Genomic DNA, 22,573 nt, shown 5'->3' with positions numbered 1-22,573 from the left:
ACCTCATGTCTGACTAACATATAATGGTGTTGGTAGACATTACAGGAATTACTGAGCAGAATAAACAATGCAGACACTGGGCTAGCTATTCAGAAGAATGGAGCTATAATTGTGGATAGAATCTACAAGACCAAGGAATGTAAAAAGAGAATAACTGCAGAAGAAATGAATGCAGTGATAGAAGAGCGGGATGCGGCTTTGTCTCAGGTAACTGCTTGTACCCAGAAAAGCATACAGGTGCCATTTCTCCCCTGCTTTAAAATCCCTCAACAGTGAACCCTACCCAGATCTCCTTCATTTGCCTTTTAGAATCTTTTATTGTCATATAAATAAATGTGTTTCTTTGTGGAGTTTTGCACACACACACCTTTGTCCTTATCTGATACCTAATTCACAATAGTTTGTAGTATATAGGCAATACCATGATGTTTCAAAAGATTAAAATATTTGAGTTTCTGCACCACTTTTATGAATATGTATCCTATAATTTAGTGAATATTTTTAGTAAAACAATGCTTTATAACATGTTAAATTACAATAAAATGTATTTGCACACATTAATCACTTTTGTGTTACATTTCTTACTTGTATTGCAGTTTTGTAAGTACTAACACTGTTTTTTGTTTTTTCTTTAGTTTTTATTCCTAGAGCCTGTGTTGATATATTTTGGGTCAAAATTAGCATATTATTTTATGAATATGCTTATGTCTTCCTGCTTTAATTCAATTGTGATTCCTTCCCTGAGATACTGGATCCATAACAACCCTCTTAGGGAGTTGCAAGTTCTCCTCCACAACAGTTACACCACTGGGCCTGCATGCTGATTTCTCCTTAGTGTATTTTGGTCTTTATCCTTCTGTCCTTCAAAGCACATCTTTGAAATCATTCACAAGACGGCACTGTTCAGTATACACTGTGGCTGCAGTTGACACATATGTGATGTTACATTGCTGGCTTTGTGATCTTTTTCTTCTTTCAACTCCTGTCAATATACCAGTCTCTTCCTCTGCCTGCTGTGTGCCATGTACTCTCTATGGCATTTACCTTGTGGTCATATCCTATTCTTGATTGTTACCATTTTCTAATCCAAGCATCCCCATTTATGACCTCCAACTTTCTTAGCTCATTTACTCTGGAACTTTGATTCCAGCAAGTTCTCAACATCCAGTACCTGTTTCAATGAATCTTGCCAACTTCTTTTTTTTAATCTCAAATTCTTCATGTCTGTTTCTCATCTTGTGTATCTTAGCTTCCTTGGCTCACCATAATTTTCACCAACATTTATATAACCAGTTCTCTTCTCTATAATCAACTAATGTTTATTTTTATTTAACACTTTTAAGTTTATTTAACACTTTTGTACATACGTGTAATGTATTCTGATTACCGTTACCCTCACCTATTCTTATCTCCCTCCAATCTCTTTTTACATCACCCACCAGTTACTTTCCTAGATTCATGGTGTGTGTGTGTGTATGTGTGTGTGTGTGTGTGAGAGAGAGAGAGAGAGAGAGAGAGAGAGAGAGAGAGACAAGAACAGAGACTGAGACAGAGACACAGGCAAAGACAGCAAGAGAGAGATGTAGTTTAACTAGGGCTATATGTATTACAAATGGATTGAACTACCCATTGGAGTGTGGTGGCAGGGTCACAATAATCTTTCTCTTAGTCTGTTAAGAGGCAGTGTTCATCAGGGAGGGGCAGGGCTCCCTGCATCCCCCTTCTCCATATGTGATTGTTGAAGAGCCTGTTCTTGTTCAAACCAGTACACTCATCCACATCTGCGGTGAGTTTGACTGGAACAGCTATGTCTTACCAAGAAGCTATTACACAGCCCTTCTCCTTGGTTTCTGACTCATAAGTTCTTTGTATTCCCTGTTCCACGGAGTAACCTGAGCATCATCAAGATGGCATGAATAACTTGTTTAGGGCTGAGCACTCACCTACCACTTATTTCTCAGCACCCTGTGTTTTGCAGCAATATATCTGGGGAAATAGCTTAGTGTTAGTATGTTTCCTCTTCTTTTCTTTTGTCTTACTCACCAGGAACAAAGTCTACTTAATCTCCCTGCACTTTCACTTTGCATGGCAAGGGGAATTCATACAATCTTGCAAACTGAACTGACTTTTAGGACCACTGTTAATAAATGGTCTCCTATTATAGCTTTGCAGTCTTACCTTTTAGTAGTTCTTCATAAAGGACATTTTAATTCTTTCTCCTTAGGTACACCTCTCAACTTCATTCACAGAGAGAACTTTGCATGTCCCTAGCCATTTCATCATCTCTCAGCCTCATTGCATTTCACTGGTGTCCTTTCCCTTCTCCCTTTATATCTTCTTTTACTGTGTGCCTCCATTTAAAGACCACCTCTCTACTTCACTTGTAGTTCATGTAACTTCTGTCTTGTTCACAATTAGCACTTACCCACGTTTTCTAATTCATAAAATGTTTATTTTTTTAATTTTTAACAATCTTATTTTACATACCAATCCCAATTCTCTCTCCCTACCATCCTCCCAGTACCCATCCACTCCTCAGGGAGGGGTGAGGCCTTCCATGGGAGATCATCAAAGTCTGTCATATCGTTTGGGCAGGACCCAGCCCCTCCCCCATGTATCTAGTTTGAGAGAGTATCCCTCCATAGGGAATGGGCTTCCAAAGTCCATTTGTGCACTAGGGATAAAAACTGGTTCCACTGCCAGAGGCCCCATAGACTTTCCAGGCCCCACAACTGACACCCATGTTCAGAGGCCTGGATCAATCTTACGCAGGTTCCCCAGCTGTCAGTCTGGAGTCCAAGCTCCCACTTGCTCAGGTCAGCTGTTTCTGTGGGTTTTCCCAGCATGGTCTTGACTCCTTTGCTCACACAGGAGACCCCTTCCTGAACATAACACCTGTATCAAAGACACTGAGATCGACAATTAATAAATGGGACCTCCTGAAACTGAGAAGCTTCTGTAAGGCAGAGGACATAAAATGTTTCTTACTAATCTTAGAGTTTGGTGAGGCCTCTTGAACTGAGAGCTGAGTGTTCATAAGGACTCTATTTCTTAAAGAGCCTGTATTCTAATGTCTGTCTGCTGTCATTCTAAAACTGCAAAACGCTGTTCCTCCAATGATGTCATGTTAGAAGCTTTTTACCTAGTCTAAGTCCAGTTCCTCAGCCCCCCTCCATACCTTGGTAAAACTCTCAGGAAAAGTCTGGGCTTTTTTTTTTTTTTTTTTAGATAAGTTCTTATTGCTTAGCTCTCACTGAATGTAAGCTGGCTTTGAAGTGACATAGATTCTTCAACCTCCACTGAAAATAAAGGTGTGTGCCAGCACAAAAGTTCTGGTTTATATTTTTAAGATCCATAGGTGAATCTGTCCAATCTAGATGTGCAAGTCTAATATTTGTCATTGAACTTGTAAATTAGACACCTGTTTTGAGCTTTTTGTTCATTATCAAGTGCATTCAATTTTAAATCTACTGTTGAAGAAATCGCTGAAGTGATTTTTACTTGCTTGGAAAAATACAGTATAAGCTCAAATATGACAAATTTCATCATCTATTTTCTCAAGTACATGAAAAAATAAATGCATAGTATTTGCTAAATATTGACTGCTGCCCATTTCTTCTTTAAAACTACAAAATATAGCATTTTAATTGATTGACATCTATATCTATAATCCAGCCTAAATGAAGATTAATATCATGAAAAAATTTCTACTTTCAGTTATAAAACTTTTATTTTTATAAGAATATCCAAGAAATTATCTATCCCTCAGAGTTCTTTCCCATCTTCTCTTCTATCTGGATTCATCACCTCTATCTCATGAGAAAACAAACATGCATCTTAGGGTTAGTAATAAAAATAATATGATACAATATGTTATGATAAAATAAAAAGAAACATTTCAGGATAGGACCAAACAAACAGAAGAAAGAAAGTCTAAGAAGGCACAAAATAGATATAGATGCTGAAACACACTCTTTTATGCACACTCAGGAATCACATAAAAACACAAAACCAGAATCCATAATGTATAAGCAAGTGACCTGTGGGTAAAAGAAATAAAATAAAAATAATTTTTTAAAGATAAAATTAATAAAATGAAAAAAGAAAGAGCCCTAACATGACATCATTAAACAAGGAACCTCCTAAGCTGCTGTTCAGTTTCTTTTCTGTTCCCAGTAAGACTCCCTTGGATAAAATTAAAGTTTCATTTGCAAGTGGTTGACAATTGGAGATATCCTCTGGGTTAGGAATGGGGCATGTATGCACTTCTTCTTTCAGCTATAGGACAGCATCTGGTGTGGACCCTGTGTGTGCGGCCTCATTCCCTGTGAGTACATATTTGTGTTGGTCCTATTTTATTTAGAAGGCTTTTTTCCTCTGGTGTCCCCCATCCCCTATGGCCTCTTACACTCTTTCTACTTCTGCTTCTATGAGTTCCCTGAAGCCTGACGGCTCAGATTTGATGGAAATATCCTTTTTAGGACTGTGTGTTACAAGGTCTCTTACTCTCTGCATATTGTCTAACTGTGGGTCTTTGTTTTCATTCCCATCTGCTGCAGGAAGAAGCTTCTTTGATGATGGCTAAGCAAGGCAATGATCTATGTATGAGTATAGTAGTTATTAGGAGTCATCCTTATTGCTGTGTCCTTTAGTAGAAATTAATGTTTGGTTTTCCCCAAGGTCCCTGGGCTATCTAGTCTCAGATTTTTGGTGACCAGTGCAATGTCAGGTATGGGTTCAATCTCATGGAGTGGGCCTTAAGTCAAATAAGATATTGGTCGGTTACTCCCACAAGCTTTGTGCCACCATTGTGCAAGCATATCATTAAGGCAGGACACCATTGTAGATTAAAGTATTTGTAGTTGGGTTGGGGTTTACATTTCTCCTTTGGTATTGTTCAGAGTGCCTTCTGGTATGCAAAACACTAGTCCATGGTGTTGAATACTCTGGGTAGGCACCAGATCCATTTCTCCATGTTCCGTGAATTGTATAGGTATTGTCTTCATCAATGGTCCTTATTGTCTGTCTGTGGAGAGCAACCAGCCCTGGCAACTGTCTGGGTTTTTGGGGGGGTTTCCATAAGACCCCTTTGGCCAGCAAATCAATTAGATGTAACCCATTCCCAATACTGGAAGCATCACTTGGTATCAAGAGATTTCCAGTTGAGGCTCTGTCTCCCCCATTATTTGGCAATTTCATTTAGGACAGCTTCATATACGTATATATTTTAGGATATTTCTACTGTATTAGGTTTCCATACTACCCCTCAAATGGCCTTTAATTTTAGATGTCTCTACCTGTGCTTCCTCCCTCAATCTCTTCCCTCACTGTCCCCACTTGAACTTTCATTCCAGTCCCCTTCATCTAGTACATCCATACTTATTCTATCCCTCCCATTCCCTTACTGTGTATCTAGCCTCTATGGGTCTATGTAGTGTAGCTTGTTATCATTGACTTAACAGCTAATATCCACATTGAATTGAATACATACCATATTTGTCTTTCTGGGTCTGAGTTACTTCACTCAGGATGACATTTTTTCCTAGTTCCATCTATTATGTAAGAATTTCATGATTTCATTTCTTTAACACTTAATAATGTTCCATTGTATCAGTGTACCACATTTGCTTTATCCATTCATCCCTTGTGGGACATCTATGCTGTTTCCAACTTATAGCTATTAGGAATATAATAAATGCTTTAGAAATACAATGAAAATGCTTAAACAAGTGTCCCTGTGGTAGGATGAAGCATCTTTGAGGTATATGTCCAAGAGTGGTATAGCTGGATCTTAAGGTAGATTGATTCCTATCTTCCTGAGGAATGGCCACCCTGATTTTCATAGTGGCTGTACAAGTTTGTAGTCTAACCAGTAATGGATGAGAGTTTCCCTTGCATCCTCACCAGATGGTGGTCTCACTTTTAAATTAATATTAGCCATATTGATGGGTGTAAGATGAAATCTCAAAGGAGTTGGGCTACAGAAACTGACTTAATGGGAGAAAAATCTCAAATTTTGGTTGGTGGGGAGGTGATGGGTTGTGTGAGAAGTTGGGGAATTTTATATAATCAAAATAACTAGCATGAAATTCTCAAAGAATGAATAAAAGTACTATTAATAAAAAGAAGCAAGCACCATGGGTATAGTCACTCCGATCCACATCATTCAGATTTCACAGTTTTTATTAATGTCTTCTTCTTGTTCCAGGATCCATCTTTGGCATCAGATTGCATATATTGTTGTTTCTGCCCAGCTCCTTTGCTCTGTGACGAGTTCCTGATCTTTCCTTTCTGTGAAAAGTTTTATATATGTGTTTTGTAAAATATTTCTAAATTTTTGGTATTTTTGTCATGATTAAGTTAGATTTTGAGTTTTGGAAAAAATACAAATTATGCCTTTAAAGCTATTTAAATAATTATACATTTTCCAAACATACAGATTATGCATAATTCTAGGAAAAATTTAGTATCATTCTCATAAATACTGAAAATTGTCATATTCAGTGATAATTGGATGTATTTGATAATTTATATTTCAAATCAAAGTTAGTTATTTGTATTGTACTCTTCTTTTTTTATTTTTATGAGAAAGAAAATTATTTTACATGTCAATCCCAGGTCCCTCTCCCTCCCCTCCTCCCCTGCCCACCCAACTAACACCCTACCTATCCCTGAACTTTTCTGCTCCCCAGGGGTGTGAGGCCTTCCATGGGGGGTCTTCAAATTCTGTCATATTCTTTGGGATAGGGCCTAGACCAACCCCCTTGTGTCTAGGCTCAGAGAGTATCACTCCATGTGGGATGTCCTACCAAAGCTCATTCCTGTGCTAGGGATAAGTACTGATCTACTACCAGGGGCCCCATAGATTTCCAAGGTCTCCTCACTGACACCCACATTCAGGGGGTCTGGATCAGTCCCATCCTGGTTTCCCAGCTGTCAGTCTGGGGACCAAGAACTCTCCCTTGTTTAGGACAGCTGTTTCTGTGGGTTTCACCACCCTGGTATGGACCCCTTTGCTCATCAGTCCTTCTTCTCTGCATCTGGATTCCAGTTCAGCTCAAGGTTTAGCTGTGGGTGTCTGCTTCTACTTCCACCAGCTGCTGGATGAAGGCTATAGGATGGCATGTAAGTTAGTCATCAATCTCATTATCATGGGATAATTGTCTTTGTAGTTCTCCAGACATTTTCCTAGTGCCTGATTTCTCTTTAAACCTAAAATGCCTCCCTCTATTATAGTATCTCTTATCTTGCTCTCTTCTGTTCTTCCCCCAACTCAACCTCCCTGCCCCATCATGTCTACCTCACCCCTCCTGTTCTCACCTTCTCATTCTCCTAGTTCCCTCTCCCCTACCCCCATGCTCCCAATTTGCTCAGGAGATCTTGACCCTCTCCCCTTCTCCAGGGGACCATGTATGTCTCTCTTAGGGTCCTCCTTGTTTACTAGCTTCTCTGGCAGTGTGGATTATAGGCTGGTAATCCTTTACTCTATGTCTAAAATCCACATATGAGTGAGTCCATATTTCTTTTATCTCAGACTGAGTTCAGAAAAAAATGTTTTTCATTCTTTGAAAGAATAAATATTTATCTAGCATTTTATTTGATCCACGAGATACCTTACACAGCAACCCTCCATTTTTTCTTCTTTGCCATTTGATTAGTTCCTGCTTGTATGTTAAATAAATTGCAGAAATATCTGGAGTTAAAAGATATCTGGAACTTCCATTTCTCTAGATGCTCTACTCCATTTCCTGTTGCTGTAACAAAATGTATGAGGCTGGGTACTTAATAAAGAGAGTTCTATTTAACATACGTTTTTTGTAGACTGCAAGTTCAAGGTTGGGTGTCCTCATCTTTTGAGTAACAGAAGTACTTTGTGGAAGAGATCACATGGTTAGACAGGAAGTTGTGCCACAGAGCAAAGTGAAGTAACAACCTTTATTTTGGCTGCATGTCTCAGAAGTTTTACCCCCACCCCCCCACCCCCCGCCGACATTGCCACACTGGAGACCAAAGTTCCTTTAGAAGACACATTTGGCCCATAACTAAACCATTGAACCAAATTAATAAGGCATCCAGATTGCTAAATAGAAGGATTTTCATGGACTCAAATACTTAAAATTTTGTAGGGCTCTGGAGATAAACTAAATTTAAACTTAAACTACTAAATTAAGGAAGTCTATCTATTGCTGATTTTCAGTTCAGCCCTATATCTTTCTCCTCTGCATGTGTAGCCATTAGTATTAGTATAACTTTCAAGATTTTGCAGATAAAATCTTTCAAATATATCCAAATATCCATGTTACTTATGATTTCCTCTGTTGTTTGCTAGTAGTGCTAAGAGACACAGTTGGATCATGTTAGATATCAATAAACAAGAACAGAATCATAGGATCTGGTGGAGATTTTTAGCTGTAGTGGCAGGAGCTCATTTTTTCCTTGGGATCTGGTAAAATTAGGTTAGTCTCTGATGATGGCAGAGCAAGGCGCTGTAGCAGAATGGTATTAGAAGTCATTCTATCGATAGTTGGATTTTCTTTTTTGTTTTGTTTTTGTAAACCAGTAGTAGTTAGTTTTTCTCTGTCTCTGGGCTACCTAGTCTCTGAGGTATTTCTAAATAAGTGAGTACCTTATTTGTATTGGATATAATAACACTTTTTGTAGTTTATTGACATCATTTTGCCCAGGCTAAAACAAACACTGTAGGTAACAACCTCTTTGTGCCTAGAGCTGACAAATACAAAAGGCTGACTGAAACCAGGGTCTATCATCAGAGTAATTAAAGAAATTCAGCAAAGCAGTTCATAACCAGATTTCTGTCACTCTATAAGCCACAAGCCTATACCAAACACCAAGCTTCAGCTCTAGCAAATCCAACACAGAAATGAAAACAAAACTCTAGGGAGACATTTGATCAACATGGAAAGCACACTGACCTGCTGTTTTATAAATCTGTTTTGGCTATAAGCGTGGTTATCTGTCACTGGAGCGTATTTTCTCTGATCAGTCTTCTTTCTGCCCTCTGTTTAAGACCAATTTAAATATTTATTCCGTAAATATTTCTTCATGAATTAATATTGATGACTGTCCTTTCTTCCTGCACTTTACTTTGTATCCTGTTACAGCACATGACTAATCATAGCGTACTATGATTAGTTCATTTATGTATCATTTATGTTTATTTATGTATCATATTTTCTACCATGGAAATTGAAACTATTTTTGTGTATTTTGTTTTTGATAGTCCTATGATATTATAGCTATTAAATATATATCAACTGTATTGCTAAACCATTGAACTTATTAGCTTTATTTGACTGATGAATAAATGGACAGTTTTTATCTGTTTCACAGTTTAATAAATAAAATTGGTGAAATATTTTCCATCTGTTCATGTTCTACTGAGTACCTTTATGTGCTTTGTATTGGGTCTTGATGATAATCCAAAGATTATCATCATCCAAAGATAAAAGGTTCTAACTCTTGGAGAACTTGGAATTTGTAATGAAATATAGAAAATGAGTAAACAAATAAAAGTATTATTGGGTAGTGGTGTAATTGAAACAAAAGTAACGTAGAAGGACTGTGATTTGGACCAGGCTTTCTTTGGGGCAGCCATCCAGCTTCCAAATCATGACCAAGATACTTCTTACTCATTTTGAATGCTCGGCCTAGCTTAGGCTCATTTCTAATTAGCTCTTTTAACTTAACCTGTTTCTCTTTACCTTTTGCCTTGGTGCTTTTTTTTTTTTTTAACCTTTCTTCCTTTCATATATCTTCCTTTAAGTTCTGTGTCTCTGTCTGGTGGCCGGCTAGCCCTGAGCATGCCCCTCTCTTTCTCCTTGTTCTCTTCTTTCTCTCATTTTTTTCTTGTTCTCTATTTATTCTCAATGTTTACCAGCCCCACCTATCCTTTCTCTCCCTAGCTATTGGCTGTTTAGTTCTTTATTAGATCAGTCAGGTGCCTTAAGCAGGCAAGGTGAAACAAATACAACACATCTTTACATAATTAAACACACATCCTTACATCATTAAACAAATTTAGCACACCTTTACACAGTTAAAGTAATATTCTATAGCATATACAACTGTAACACATCTTTACATAGTTAAAATAATATTCCACAACAGTGATTGGTGGTAGAATTAATGGGGTGATCAAAGCAGAACTTTGTTAATGTAAATAGATGAACTAAGGCTTGAAAAGAAGAGGATTCAGTATGTAAAGAACTGTAGAGATAGCATTCCTTGAGAAAGAAGAAATCAACAGTACCCTGTGAAGAAGCTATATGTTTAAGTTGTCGGTGAAAATACCAAACTTATATTCAAGTGAAGTATTATAAGGAAGGCTTTCATTGACAGGTGATGAGGTAAAGACACAGGCAGGAGACATATCTGAATTATCCTGTAAGTAGGTTGTCATTAGCAAGAGAACGAGTATGTAAGCTAGAAGGTATTAATAAGAGAAAAAGCACTGGACCATTCTTGTGAGAAATAACCCTGATGTCTTGCTTGGAGAAAAAAGACCAGATCTAGAGTAGGGAACTAATTCAGGAAATATTTCAAAACCTATATGAATAGAACTTTGAATATACATTGGATTTGGAGAAAAGGGAACAGAAGGACATGGCTGACCTCCAGTATTTGGGCTCAAATACTGATGATATTTCCTGTTCTGATGAAAGATATTTTATGGGGAGGATAAAAATATTTAGTAAGGAAAAGTAATATTACTAAAAATAAATATTGTCCAAAGACTTGGCTATTGAGTCATCAGTATATAGTTAATCTGTGACACTACAAAAATCTAGAAGAACAGAGCCCATGACCAACATCTGTAGCATGTGTTAGCAGTTGCCAAGGTAGGAGCATCAAAACAGAACGTTGACTGAAGTAAACTAAAGAGAGAATCAGGGAGAACTCAATAAAAGGAAACAAGATGATTGTTTTCTTATATGGCATGGGAGGGTAAAGCAGGGAAAGAGATTCATTCATGTGAATGATGTTGAAGGTTTGCACAAGATTTAGTTCAAGAGATTTAGTCCCTTTCCCCTTCTCGGGGTCCATGTATGTTTCTCTTAGGATCCTCCTTGTTTCCTAGCTTCTCTGGAGTTGTGGATTGCAGACTAGTTATCCTTTGCTCTATGTCTAATATAAATATACACTTATGAGTGAGTACATGTCATATTTGTATTTCTATTCTGGTTTTTCACTTAGATTTTATAATTTGCACATCTCATTTCATAATGTGAGGATGTTAAGATTTGTTCAACTAACCTATCACTGGGAACTGACTATAGTCTTTCTGTTTTGACAAACCAGAAAAATTTTGTTACGAAAATATTACCTATGTCTATATTTTTCTCCTTAGGGAAAATACCTAGGAGTGAAAATGATGGATCATTGAATATAATTTGAAATTCCTTTAGATTTGTTATTTTCAGTTTATGAATGTTTTTAGTGTAAGAGTGTTTTGCATTCACATATATCTGTGTACCATATGTGTGCATGGTACCTGAAGAGGCCAGAAGAGGGCATTAGTCTCCCTGAACTTTAGGTACAGTGGTTGTAACCCATCATGTGTGTACTGACTACTGCTCTGCAAGAGCAAGTGTTCTTAACCACTAAGCCAAAGCTCTAGCCCTTATCTACTTTGTAATCCATACTATAGCTACTTGATTAAATACTTTTCTCCCAGAGTGAACATAGCTACTTCCGAGAGAAACCCTACTCTTTTACTTTGCAATGTTCTTTATGTTGCATTTATAAAAGCACTTAATAAGGTGTCTTGTGCAAATATGCATGCATAGATATCACAAAGAAACTGAGAGAAGACTATTTTAAAATATATTTGCTCATTTACTTTTAAGCTTTTGAACTTACATAAATACTAAATAGGAATTCAGAATTTGTCACTATTTTAGGTTTTCTGGTTGAGATGTATGATAAAATTAATGTGGTGTTTCCAGTTTGGGCATAGCTTATTGAATGAAGTATCCTAATTTTGGGACATATTCTGTAGCTCTGGTTATTTGTTTTCTATATAAGGTCATACTTTTGAAATCTCTACATTCAGTTCTGTGTATATGTATTTTGAAGCTCTCCCTGGAACCTCATGTAGGTATATTTGTTTTCAGAATCTTTATCTTTACTTTGGGTGGTGCCAGCACATTCAGGGATTCTAGTACATCTGTCATCTGGGATTATTCTATAACATTATATCTGATAAATTTACCTTCATTTTGAAAACTGAAAGGAAATTTCTATTTAAAAATGATATTAAATTGTCATTCAGGGAGACTTTGGGTGAATAAAACACTAAGGAATATAGACTTTATTCTCTACATATTATAAACTTTTAAAGTTTTAAGTTCTGTAGTACTACAGAAAGTGTTATTTTTTGATTAAGATATCTAAGTGTATTAAGACCATGGGAATGTAATATGACTCAGGAAAGATGAGATGAAATATAAATAAGAATGAACACATGAATTGATACAATCACTATGGTAATGAAAGCTTACAGTTCTCTGTTACGATAAATCTTTCCCCCACCTGCTTGAGTTCCGCTTGCTGCGTTAGGGCCCCAAATAATATACAGAGACTTCTATTAGGTACAAATGCTGCTTGACCAATGACTAGGATTTCTCAACTGTTAGCTCAGTCTTAATTATCATAAATCTATATATTTTATAAGACTTATCTCATTTAGGATGCCTTCCATTGGCGTCCTCATCCCAGGATCACATGGTGACTCTAGAGGAAGAGAGAAGGGGGTCCACTTTCTTCTTGCCCTTGTTTATGAGTCTCCCTCTGTCATTTCCTGCCTGGATTATCACTTCTTTTTTGAATAAAAAATGGTGTTTTATCTCCTTTGACATTTACATTTATGCTTCTTTATTTTTTTCATATTTTTCTCCAGTCATTTATTTAGCTCATAAATAAAGTCATGCACAATTATGATACATAGTACAGTATGTTCACAATGGCATGGCTAAATTAAACCAATTAACATGTTATATCACATATATTTATCATTTTGTTTTGAGAACACTTAAAGTATACTATCTCACAACTTTTAAAGTATAGCATATTTTTATCAACCATATTGATTATGCTCTCAGTAGACCTCAAGACATCACAGAGTCCATACCTCTTGTCCAACTGCAGTTTTATATCCTTAAACCAATCATTTCCCCATTGTTAAAATGCCCACATTGAATCCTAATAGCCACAATTCTTCTCTCTGCTCCTATAAGTTCATCATTTCTAGGTTACACCTAAAATTGAAATTGCGTGACATTTGTCTTCCAGTGTGTCACTTATTATTAATTTTTTTTGGCAAGCATATAACTTTACTACTTACTAAAGATGGAATCAAGTTTGCATGTACAGGTGAGCACTCATTGAAACATCTTGGATTCATCACATATTTGAGTTTCAATTAGGTTTTATATATATAAAGACCAATAATGGCAATATGTTATGCATCAATAGCAGCAACAGCTTTTCCAGGTTCTGCAGTCATTTAAACAAAATTGTAGAGACATCCAGCACACTCCATTAAAAAAAAACAAAAAACAAACAAAAACAAAAAACAAACAAACAACAACAACAAAGTAAAAAACCAAATCCCAGAGTGTAAATGTACCACAATTTCTCTATCCGTTCTTCGGTTGAGGGGCATCTAGACTGCTTCCAGTTTCTGGCTATTACAAATAATGCTGCTATGAACATGGTTGAACAGATGTCCTTGTTATATGAATGTGCTTCTTTTGGGTATATGCCTAGGAGTGGAATTGCTGGATCTTATGGTAGACTCATTCCCATTTTCTTGAGGAGTCGCCATACTGATTTCCACAGTAGCTGTACAAGTTAGCACTCCCACCAGCAGTGGAGGAGTGTTCCTCTTTCTCCATATCCTCTCCAGCATAAACTGTCATTGGTATTTTTGATTTTAGCCATTCTGACAGGAGTAAGATGGTATCTCAGAGTTGTTTTGATTTGCATTTCCCTGATGACTAAGGATGTTGAACACTTTCTCATGTGTCTTTCAGCCATGTTAGATTCCTCTATTGAGAATTGTCTATTTAGTTCTGTACCCCATTTTTTAATTGAATTGTTTGGTGTTTTCCAGAATAGCTTCTTGAGTTCTGTGTATATTTTGGAGATCAGCCCTCTGTCAGATGTGGGGTTGATGGATATCTTTTCCCAGTCTGTGGGCTGTCGTTTTGTCTTGCTGACTGTGTCCTTTGCCTTAGAGAAGCTTCTCAGTTTCAGGAGGTCCCATTTATTAATTGTTGATCTCAGTGCCTGTGCTACTGGTGTAATGTTCAGGAAGCAGTCTCCTGTTCAGATTAATTCAAGGGTATTTCCCACTTTATCTTCTAGTAGGTTCAGTGTGGCTGGGTTTATGTTGAGATCTTTGATCCATTTTGACTTAAGTTTTTTGCAGGGTGAAAGGCTTGGGTCTATCTGTAGTCTTCTACATGTTTGCATCCAGTTATGCCATCACCATTTGTTGAAGATGTTCTTTGTTCCAGCATATATATTTGAATTGTTTGTCAAAAATCAGGTGTTCATAGGTGTGTGGGTTAATATCAGGATTTTCAATTCTATTCCATTGGTTTACCTATCAATTTTTGTGCCAATACCAAGCTGTTTTCAGGACTATAGCTCTGTAGTAGAGCTTAAAGTTAGGGATGGTGATGCCTCCAGAAGTTCCTCTATTGTACAGGGTTGTTTTGGCTATCCAGGGTCTTTTGTTTCTCCATATAAAGTTGAGAATTGTTTTTGCAAGTCAGTGAAGAATTGTGTTGGGATTTTGATGGGGATTGCATTGAATCTGTAGATTGCTTTTGGCAAGATTGCCATTTTTACTATGTTGATCCTGCCTATCCAAGAGCATGGGAGATCTTTCCATTTTCGGGTATCTTCTTTAATTTCTTTCTTTAGAGACTCTAAATTCATAAGGTACAGGTCTTTCACTTTTTTGATTAGTGTTACTCCAAGGTATTTTATGTTGTTTGTGGCAATTGTAAAGGGTGATGCTTCTCTGATTTTTTTTTCCACCAATTTGTCATAGTGTATAGTAGGGCTACAGATTTTTTTTTAGTTAATCTTGTATCCTGCCACTTTGCTGAAGGTGTTTATCAGCTGTAAAAGTTCCCTTGTTGAGTTTTTCCGGTCACTTATGTAGACTGTCATATCATCTGCAAATGGTGAGAGTTTTACTTCTTCTGTTTCAATTTGTATTCCCTTAATCTCCTTTTGTTGTCTTATTGCTCTAGCTAGAACTTCAAGGACAATATTGAAGAGGTATGGAGAGAGTGGACAGCCTTGCCTTGTTCCTGATTTTAGAGGAATTGCATTGAGTTTCTCACCATTTAATTTGATGTTGGCTGTTGGCTTGCTGTATATTGTTTTAGTATGTTGAGGTATGTTCCTGTTATCCCTGACTTCTCCAGGACCTTTATCATGAAGGGGTGTTGGATTGTTGGATTTTGTCAAAGGCTTTTTCGGCATCTAGTGAGATGATCATGTGATTTTTTTTTCCTCAGTATGTTTATATGGTGGATTTCATTGATGGATTTTCGTATGTTGAATCATCCTTGCATCCCTGGGATGAAGCCTACTTGATCGGGATGGATGATTTATCACTTTTCCTCTCCTGACCAGTGCATTCAGTGGCTGGTTAAGAAACACTTAACATTCTTAGAATAGTGAAGATACTCTGCTATGACTTCTTGTAGGTGTGTGATTGCTTTAAATTTCACATATAGATCTTGCTGTTTTGGTTAATTTTTATATGATCATTATGCAGTTTCTTCATGTGAATGCCCAGTTGGTTTGTCCCAAAAGCACTTATTTATAAACTTGTAAATTTGTATCCCTGGTTACAGTTCAGTGATTTGCAGTGGAGCCCTTGTAGGAATGCAGGTGGCTATGTGCATAGATCTGATTCTGAACTCCATTTTATTGCATTGATATAATTTGTTTTATTCCTGAAGTATAATGATCTGTGACAGTATTTTTCTGTCTTAATTTATGATAGTGCAATAACCTAGCATTGCCATTTTCCTCTGTTCTTTCCCTAGGTATAAGACATTGTTCAACTCTTCATTTTCCATACACACAAAAAAAGAAAGATAACCTTGATAATTTAACAGGACTTCTGATGAGCTAAAGGGAGATTGGCAATTTAGAATACTGACTGAGTCTTCCAGTTGATTAAGTTTTTCATCAACACAATTGCTCTTCAAAAATTGAGTTAGTTATATCCCACAAATTTTTGTCATATGACGATACTTTCAATAGCTTACTTCATTTTTACACATAGGTTTAGATTTTCTGTTACTATGCCTCTATTGGTAGTCCCTGTAAATCACTAAGGTGGTGATTATTTACTTCATACCATTTCTGAAACTCTGTCCATAGTCTTGCCATATTAAAAGGCTGAGAATATCAGTAACTAAAATTATTTCCCTAATAATCATCATTTGTCAATGTCATAAACATTATTTTTAAAAGTACAGTAAGCTGTATTAGGAGCATATTCCATTTTCAGTGTTGTTATTTAGTGCCTTCCAGAACAGGTCTTATTCTGAGCACAGCAGATGAAGAACAAACCTGGCAAGACTGTACAGAATGTGGATGTGAACTATGGACTCATGTTGAACCCATTTGATACTAAAAGTGACTAAATACATTACTATAAATTATTTTGGCTTGAAGGTATCATTTTTTACAAGGAGGAGATTTTGAAAAGGGCGCTAAAGTTTATAGTAGGAGTCTTACTGATAGCTTTTATAAACCCATTTACAAAATTCAAATTTTTATGGGTGTTTGTTCAGTATCTCCATTGTTATGAGGAAATTTTTACTTGACATCTTAATATATTATATAGATATACGTGTATTACATTTTATCTTTCAAGAAACAAATAGCTAATTAAAATATCTCATCAGCTTTTACAAATAATACATGAGGAATGCTAATCTGTCAAGCAGTGCACTTGTCTTTAGTTCTAAGAGCTGGATGCTTCAACATAAACCTTGCATTCACAGGGCCTCGCTTTTGAAAATGACTCTGTAGCTGTGCTTGTACATTTGCATACAGGTTTGTTTGATTAATTGCTACTTGACTCATCTATCATAATGCTAAGCTGTGGGATCACAAAAGATCAGACTCCCAAACCTCTTCCTGGAATTAATTTAAATATTTAATGTCAAAATCTTGGAAAGATTCAAAGGAAAATGGTTTCTTTTGTTGCTAGTAGCCTATTTCAGTATTATCACTTGAAAAACCCAAAGTTGCATATTAATTCATTATTATTATCCAGGTAGAGTACATTTATGACAATATTAATAAAATAAATTATAAAACATATTCCTTCAAACTCATAAATATACAAAATAATTTAAGTTTTCTGATGTTTTTGAATGATCACTAAAAATATCAAAGTATTTTTCATTTTTAGTATTTATTTTTTCACAATGTTGACTTTAGATAAAATTTACACTCACAAATAAAACACATAATTATTAAATAGGCAATTTGATGTTTATGCTCATATCACCACATCCCTATGAGTATCTACAACATTTCTATGTTTTAATATTCCAAGGTTTTTATTATTTATATCCCTTTCCATTATCCCTGCTCAATCAAATGAGCTTCCCTGATTTGTTTAAACTAAAGATTTGCTTTTTATTTATAGAACTTTATATATATGATTCATTCAATGTTAGGAAGATATTTGTATATTCATTCATTTTTCCATTAGTTTACTCATTTTTATTACTAGGTAGCATTGTTCATTGGTGTTTAATATTACATTTGTATTCAGTCTTTTATAAATACCCTTTTGAATCATTCCTGTTGTTAATCTGTTAAAATGACTGTAACAGTCCTACACATGGATTTTTTTGTAGATGCATATTTTCACTTTCTCGGTTAAATACTTGGGAGTGGTATTTCTGAGTCATAAAATAGAAATATACTAAAGTACACATTTTTTTCACAAAAGGGACTCTTATTTTATACTCAGTAACTTATTGAAGTTTGGCTCTTTCCATACTAGCCAATATTTTCTTGTCACTGTTGTTAACTATAATCATGTTAGTAAATGTGCAGTGATATGCCATTCTGATTTTTAATTTGTATTTCCCAGTGACTAATGATGCTGACCATTTTTATGTGTTTTCTAAAATACTTCTTTAAATCTTTTGCCAATTTTCAACTTGTCAACTTGACTTTTTTTATTGATTTATAGATCATTACAGATTCCAAATGAAATCTGTTTTCAGTTATATATTTCAGTCATACTTTCTCCTAGTTTTTATTTGCCAATTCACTTTATTTTCTTTAAAACTTTCTAAACTTTGTTTTTATTTCATGCATGTGGGTGTTTTATTGTATATATGTCAGTATACCATATGCATACAGTGCCCTCGGTGACTAAATTAGGGCATCAACTCCACTGGACCTTGTGTTGCAGATAGTTATGGGCTTCCATGTGGGTCCTGGGAATTGAACCTGGGTCTTCTGAAAGATCATTCAATGCTCTTACTGCCAAGCTATCACCTAGAACGTTTTTGTTTGTTTGTTTGTTTTTTGCTCTTTTTTTGGCTGTTGTTTTTAATGCTCACATCTAACTTATTCATGTCTTGTGTGAGAATTATTTAATTCAATATTCAAATATATTTCCTATATTTTCTTCTATGAAGTTTATTTAATTTTATTTTTTGTTATTTGTTTTTAATATGTATGTCAGATGAATATCTAGTTCTAGCATCATTGATTGAAAGATTTATTCCTATTAAATGGCTTTTGATATTATAACTTTGTTTCAGAACATGTCATTCTACTCAAGTAATTCTTTACTTACACTTTGGTCAATGTTACACTGACTTGATAACTGTAAATTTTGTAGTGAGGCATTTTAAGGTTTTCAGCTTCACTTTATTAAAGCTTGAGTTATTTGTTCTATTTGCGTTTTCCTATAAATATTATAATTTTCAATTTCAAAAATTTTCTGGTAAGCTTTTGATTGTGTCGAATCAATAGGTGGTAATGGGAATCAAAAGAAATTGATGAGAACGTGGGAAAACTCCGTAAATTTCTAGGTCATATAACAATTGCTGTAAAGTGACTTCCTTAGTCAGGAGCTGTAGATTGAGTTTCTGTTCCCTCTGGTCCCACAGCCGATTAGCCCCAAATAAACACACAAAGACTTATATTAGTTTATAAACTATTTGTCCAATGGCTAGGGCCTCTTAGTGGCTAGTTCTCTCTTAATTTTTAACCCATTTGTATTAATCTAATTATTCCCACATGCTCTTGACTTATCCAGTAATGCCCTGGCATGTTACTCCTTCTGCCTCTATATGGTGTCTTCTCAGGGCCTGTCTCTGCATCCTCTCACCCATGTTACTCCTCAGAGGCATGGCATTTCTCTGTGTCCTCTCCCAGGCTTCTCCTCCTCTGGTAGCCATGCCTATACTTCCTGCCTGACTACTGGTCAATCAGGGTTTTAGTCATCAGCCAAAAAGAGAAATGTATATACAGAAGACCATCCCCCATCAAGGAGAAATGCCTGTGGGATACCATAGTTGTAGATAAAATACTCTACAAGTTCACAAATATTTCTTTTCTTAGCAGCATTGTGTTTAGGAAAGGCAAATCCATATCCATAGAAAATACCCTAATAATAACACAATATACTGATTCCCATGATAACAATGGTCTAATATAACAACCTGCCTTATATACTTATATTCTCATTTGTCCAGCCATAAGAACATGTATCTTAGTAGTTTTTATTTATTCTTTTTTTCATTCATTTATTTAGCTCATAAATAAAGTCATGCACAATTATGATACACAATACAGTATGTTCGCAATGGCATGGCTAAATTAAACCAATTAGCATGTTATATCACACATATTCATCATTTTTGTTTTGAGAACACTTAAAGTATACTATCTCACAACTTGAAACTCAAATATGTGATGAATCCAAGGTGTTTCAGAGAGTGCTCACCTGTGCATGCAAATTTGATTTCATCTTTAGTAAGTAGTAAAGTTATATGCTTGCCAAAAAAAAGAAAAGTGACACACGGGAAGACAAATGTTACACAATTTCAATTTTATGTGTAACCTAGAAATGATGAACTTATGGGAACAGATAGCAGAATTGTGGCTATTAGGCTTCAATGTGGGTTTTTAACAATGGGGAAATGATTGGTGTAATGATATAAAACTGCAGTTGGACAAGAGGCATGGACTCTGTGAAGTCTTGAGGTCTACTGAGAGCATGATAAATATGGTTGATAACAATATGCTATACTTTAAAAGTTGTGAGATAGTATACTTTAAGTGTTCTCAAAACAAAATGATAAGAGTTCAATGTGGTTGATATATCTAGGTCACTCCCGCTGAAAACATTAGTGTTTTTTAACTCTCCAAGCAACTGTTAATTGTGTTTAGCTTCTTAGCTAGGGGTAGGATGTTGCATCCAATTCCCTTTCTTGTTTCTGTAACTTTTTCTGGCTTGAACTTGTGCAGGTCCTTTGCATGCTGTCAGTCTGAGTTCATAAATTCATATACCCTCCTATGTCTAGAAAATTTTGTTTTCTTGACATCATCTACCATGTCTGGCATGTAAAATCTCCCCTCTTATGCGTAGATCAATGAGCCTTGAGTGTAAAAGTGTTATTGACATCCTGTGTAGGGCTGAGGGTTGTGATGTCTCCTTTCTCTGCATAAATTGTAGGTTTCTGTGTTAATTACCATATACTGCAGGAAGATGCTTCTCTGATGGGAGTGTGTAATGCACTTATCAATGGGTATGGCCATTTATCATTAGGAGTTGTTTCATTTTTGTGTTCATTTAGCAGAATAATAGTAGTAAGCTTCCCACAGGGCCCATGACCTATCTAGCTGCATGGGTTTCTTCTCATTGAGTAGGCCTTAAATCTAATCAAAAAGTGGTTGCTTGCTCACATAACATTTGTTCCATCTAGTAATGGAGCAGGCCTTAAGTCCAATTTGTAAAAGTGGTTGGTTGCTCACATAACATTTGTGCCACTATTGCCCCAGTGGGCATAGCTTTCAGATAGGTCATTATTCTAGCTCATAGGGTTCAGAATTGGATGAGCTTGAACATTAATTTCCTCCTCCAGTATTGAGTATAACACATTGAAGCTCTATTAATGCCAGCCAGTAGGGTGAAACTTTGATGTGGGAACCAAATAGATTTTGATTCTTCAAGTGAACAAAACTTCTCTGAATTTTAAAGTAGAAATATAGCTAAGCATAAATGGATTATCATGAAGCTGGAAAACGTAGATTAGTCCAGAAGTAGCATTCTTAATTTGCATAATGAATTCTTGTACAGCTTGAATGTACAAATCTGGTTCAGCCTAGTCTGCAGAACTATGGATAAGGAATTTTCAGTGAAAATTGATACAAGTGGACATGTCAGTATCAGTAGTGGCAATTTGAAAATATTTATGAATCTCTAGAAGGATTTATGGTCTCATGAAAACCCCGAGGGTTTTTTTCCTCAGAACCCAAAGCTTGGGGTGTTTTAACCCTATGAATTATTAGATGTTAGTTATCAGTCTTAATTAGGGTTTCTGTTTTTGTGAAGAGACACTGTGACCATGACAACTCTTATAAAAGAAAACAATTCATTGGGGCTGGCTTACAATTTCAGAGATTTCCATTATTTTCATGGTGAGAAGCATGACAGCATGCAGACAGACAGAGAAGGAGCTGAAAGTACTACATCTTGATCCCCAAACATCAAAAGGAAACTGTCATACTAGCTCTAGCTTGAGCATGTGAGATATCAAAGCCCACCTCCATGGTGACATACTTCCTCCAACAAGGACACCTCCTAATAGTGCTACTACCTGTGGGCCAAGAACTCAAACACCTAAGTCTATGGAGGCTATTCCTATTCAGACTACCACAATGTTGTTTCATTTTGATCATGTTTTCCCTCCTCTACCAACTCCTTGAAGACTCATTCTCACAGAACCCTAACCACAACTGTAACCATAACCCCTAAACCTAACCCAACCCTACCCCTAACCCTAACCTTTCTACTTACCCAACTCCACTTTTATATTTATCCCCATTTAAAACTAGCCGGATTCAGTTTGTTTTTGCCAACTACCAGCTTTCCTGGATGTGGTGCCTGCCCTGGAGTATGGTCGACATACCAGGGGTCATACCACTGAAAAGGACTATGTCTTCATTTTCCATCATTTGTTAAATGCCAATAGCAGTTTATCTATGTGTGGGACTTCTTGCATGTCTTCTCTGTCCATGTCAGGATTAATATACTATAATTAATGAACTGTACATTAAACTTAAGCTTAATTTGATGTTTGAATTGCCATTACCTTTTTGTTTGAGGAGTGCTGATAGCTATTTTCAAAGAGAATGACTTTTTATATAAGGTTTAACTGATAATTAGGTTTTTGTAAAAAAATTTTTTTAGTTTTTCTCCTAATGTAATCTTAGAACTTAGAGTGGCTTCTGTTAGGATTTAACAATGTTTGGG

The 22,573-nt window shown here is 36.0% G+C and overlaps 1 protein-coding gene across 4 annotated transcripts in view; it reads left to right on the top strand.

Moving 5' to 3' along the window:
* Window positions 1–22,573, top strand: part of Mipol1 (mirror-image polydactyly 1) — a 268,571-nt gene that overhangs the window by 96,083 nt on the left and 149,915 nt on the right. For all 4 annotated transcript variants that reach the window (XM_027419671.2, XM_035445015.1, XM_027419670.1 and 1 more), the window contains exon 7: window positions 37–207. In XM_027419671.2, the coding sequence (XP_027275472.1) occupies window positions 37–207 (171 nt within the window). The remainder of the gene's footprint in view (window positions 1–36; window positions 208–22,573) is intronic.

The sequence above is a fragment of the Cricetulus griseus genome, chromosome 5, assembly GCF_003668045.3.
Source record: "Cricetulus griseus strain 17A/GY chromosome 5, alternate assembly CriGri-PICRH-1.0, whole genome shotgun sequence".
NCBI classification, from domain to species: Eukaryota; Metazoa; Chordata; class Mammalia; order Rodentia; family Cricetidae; genus Cricetulus; species Cricetulus griseus.
The sequence above is the reverse complement of the archived record's forward strand: the minus strand, read 5'-3'. Positions and strand labels throughout refer to the sequence as shown.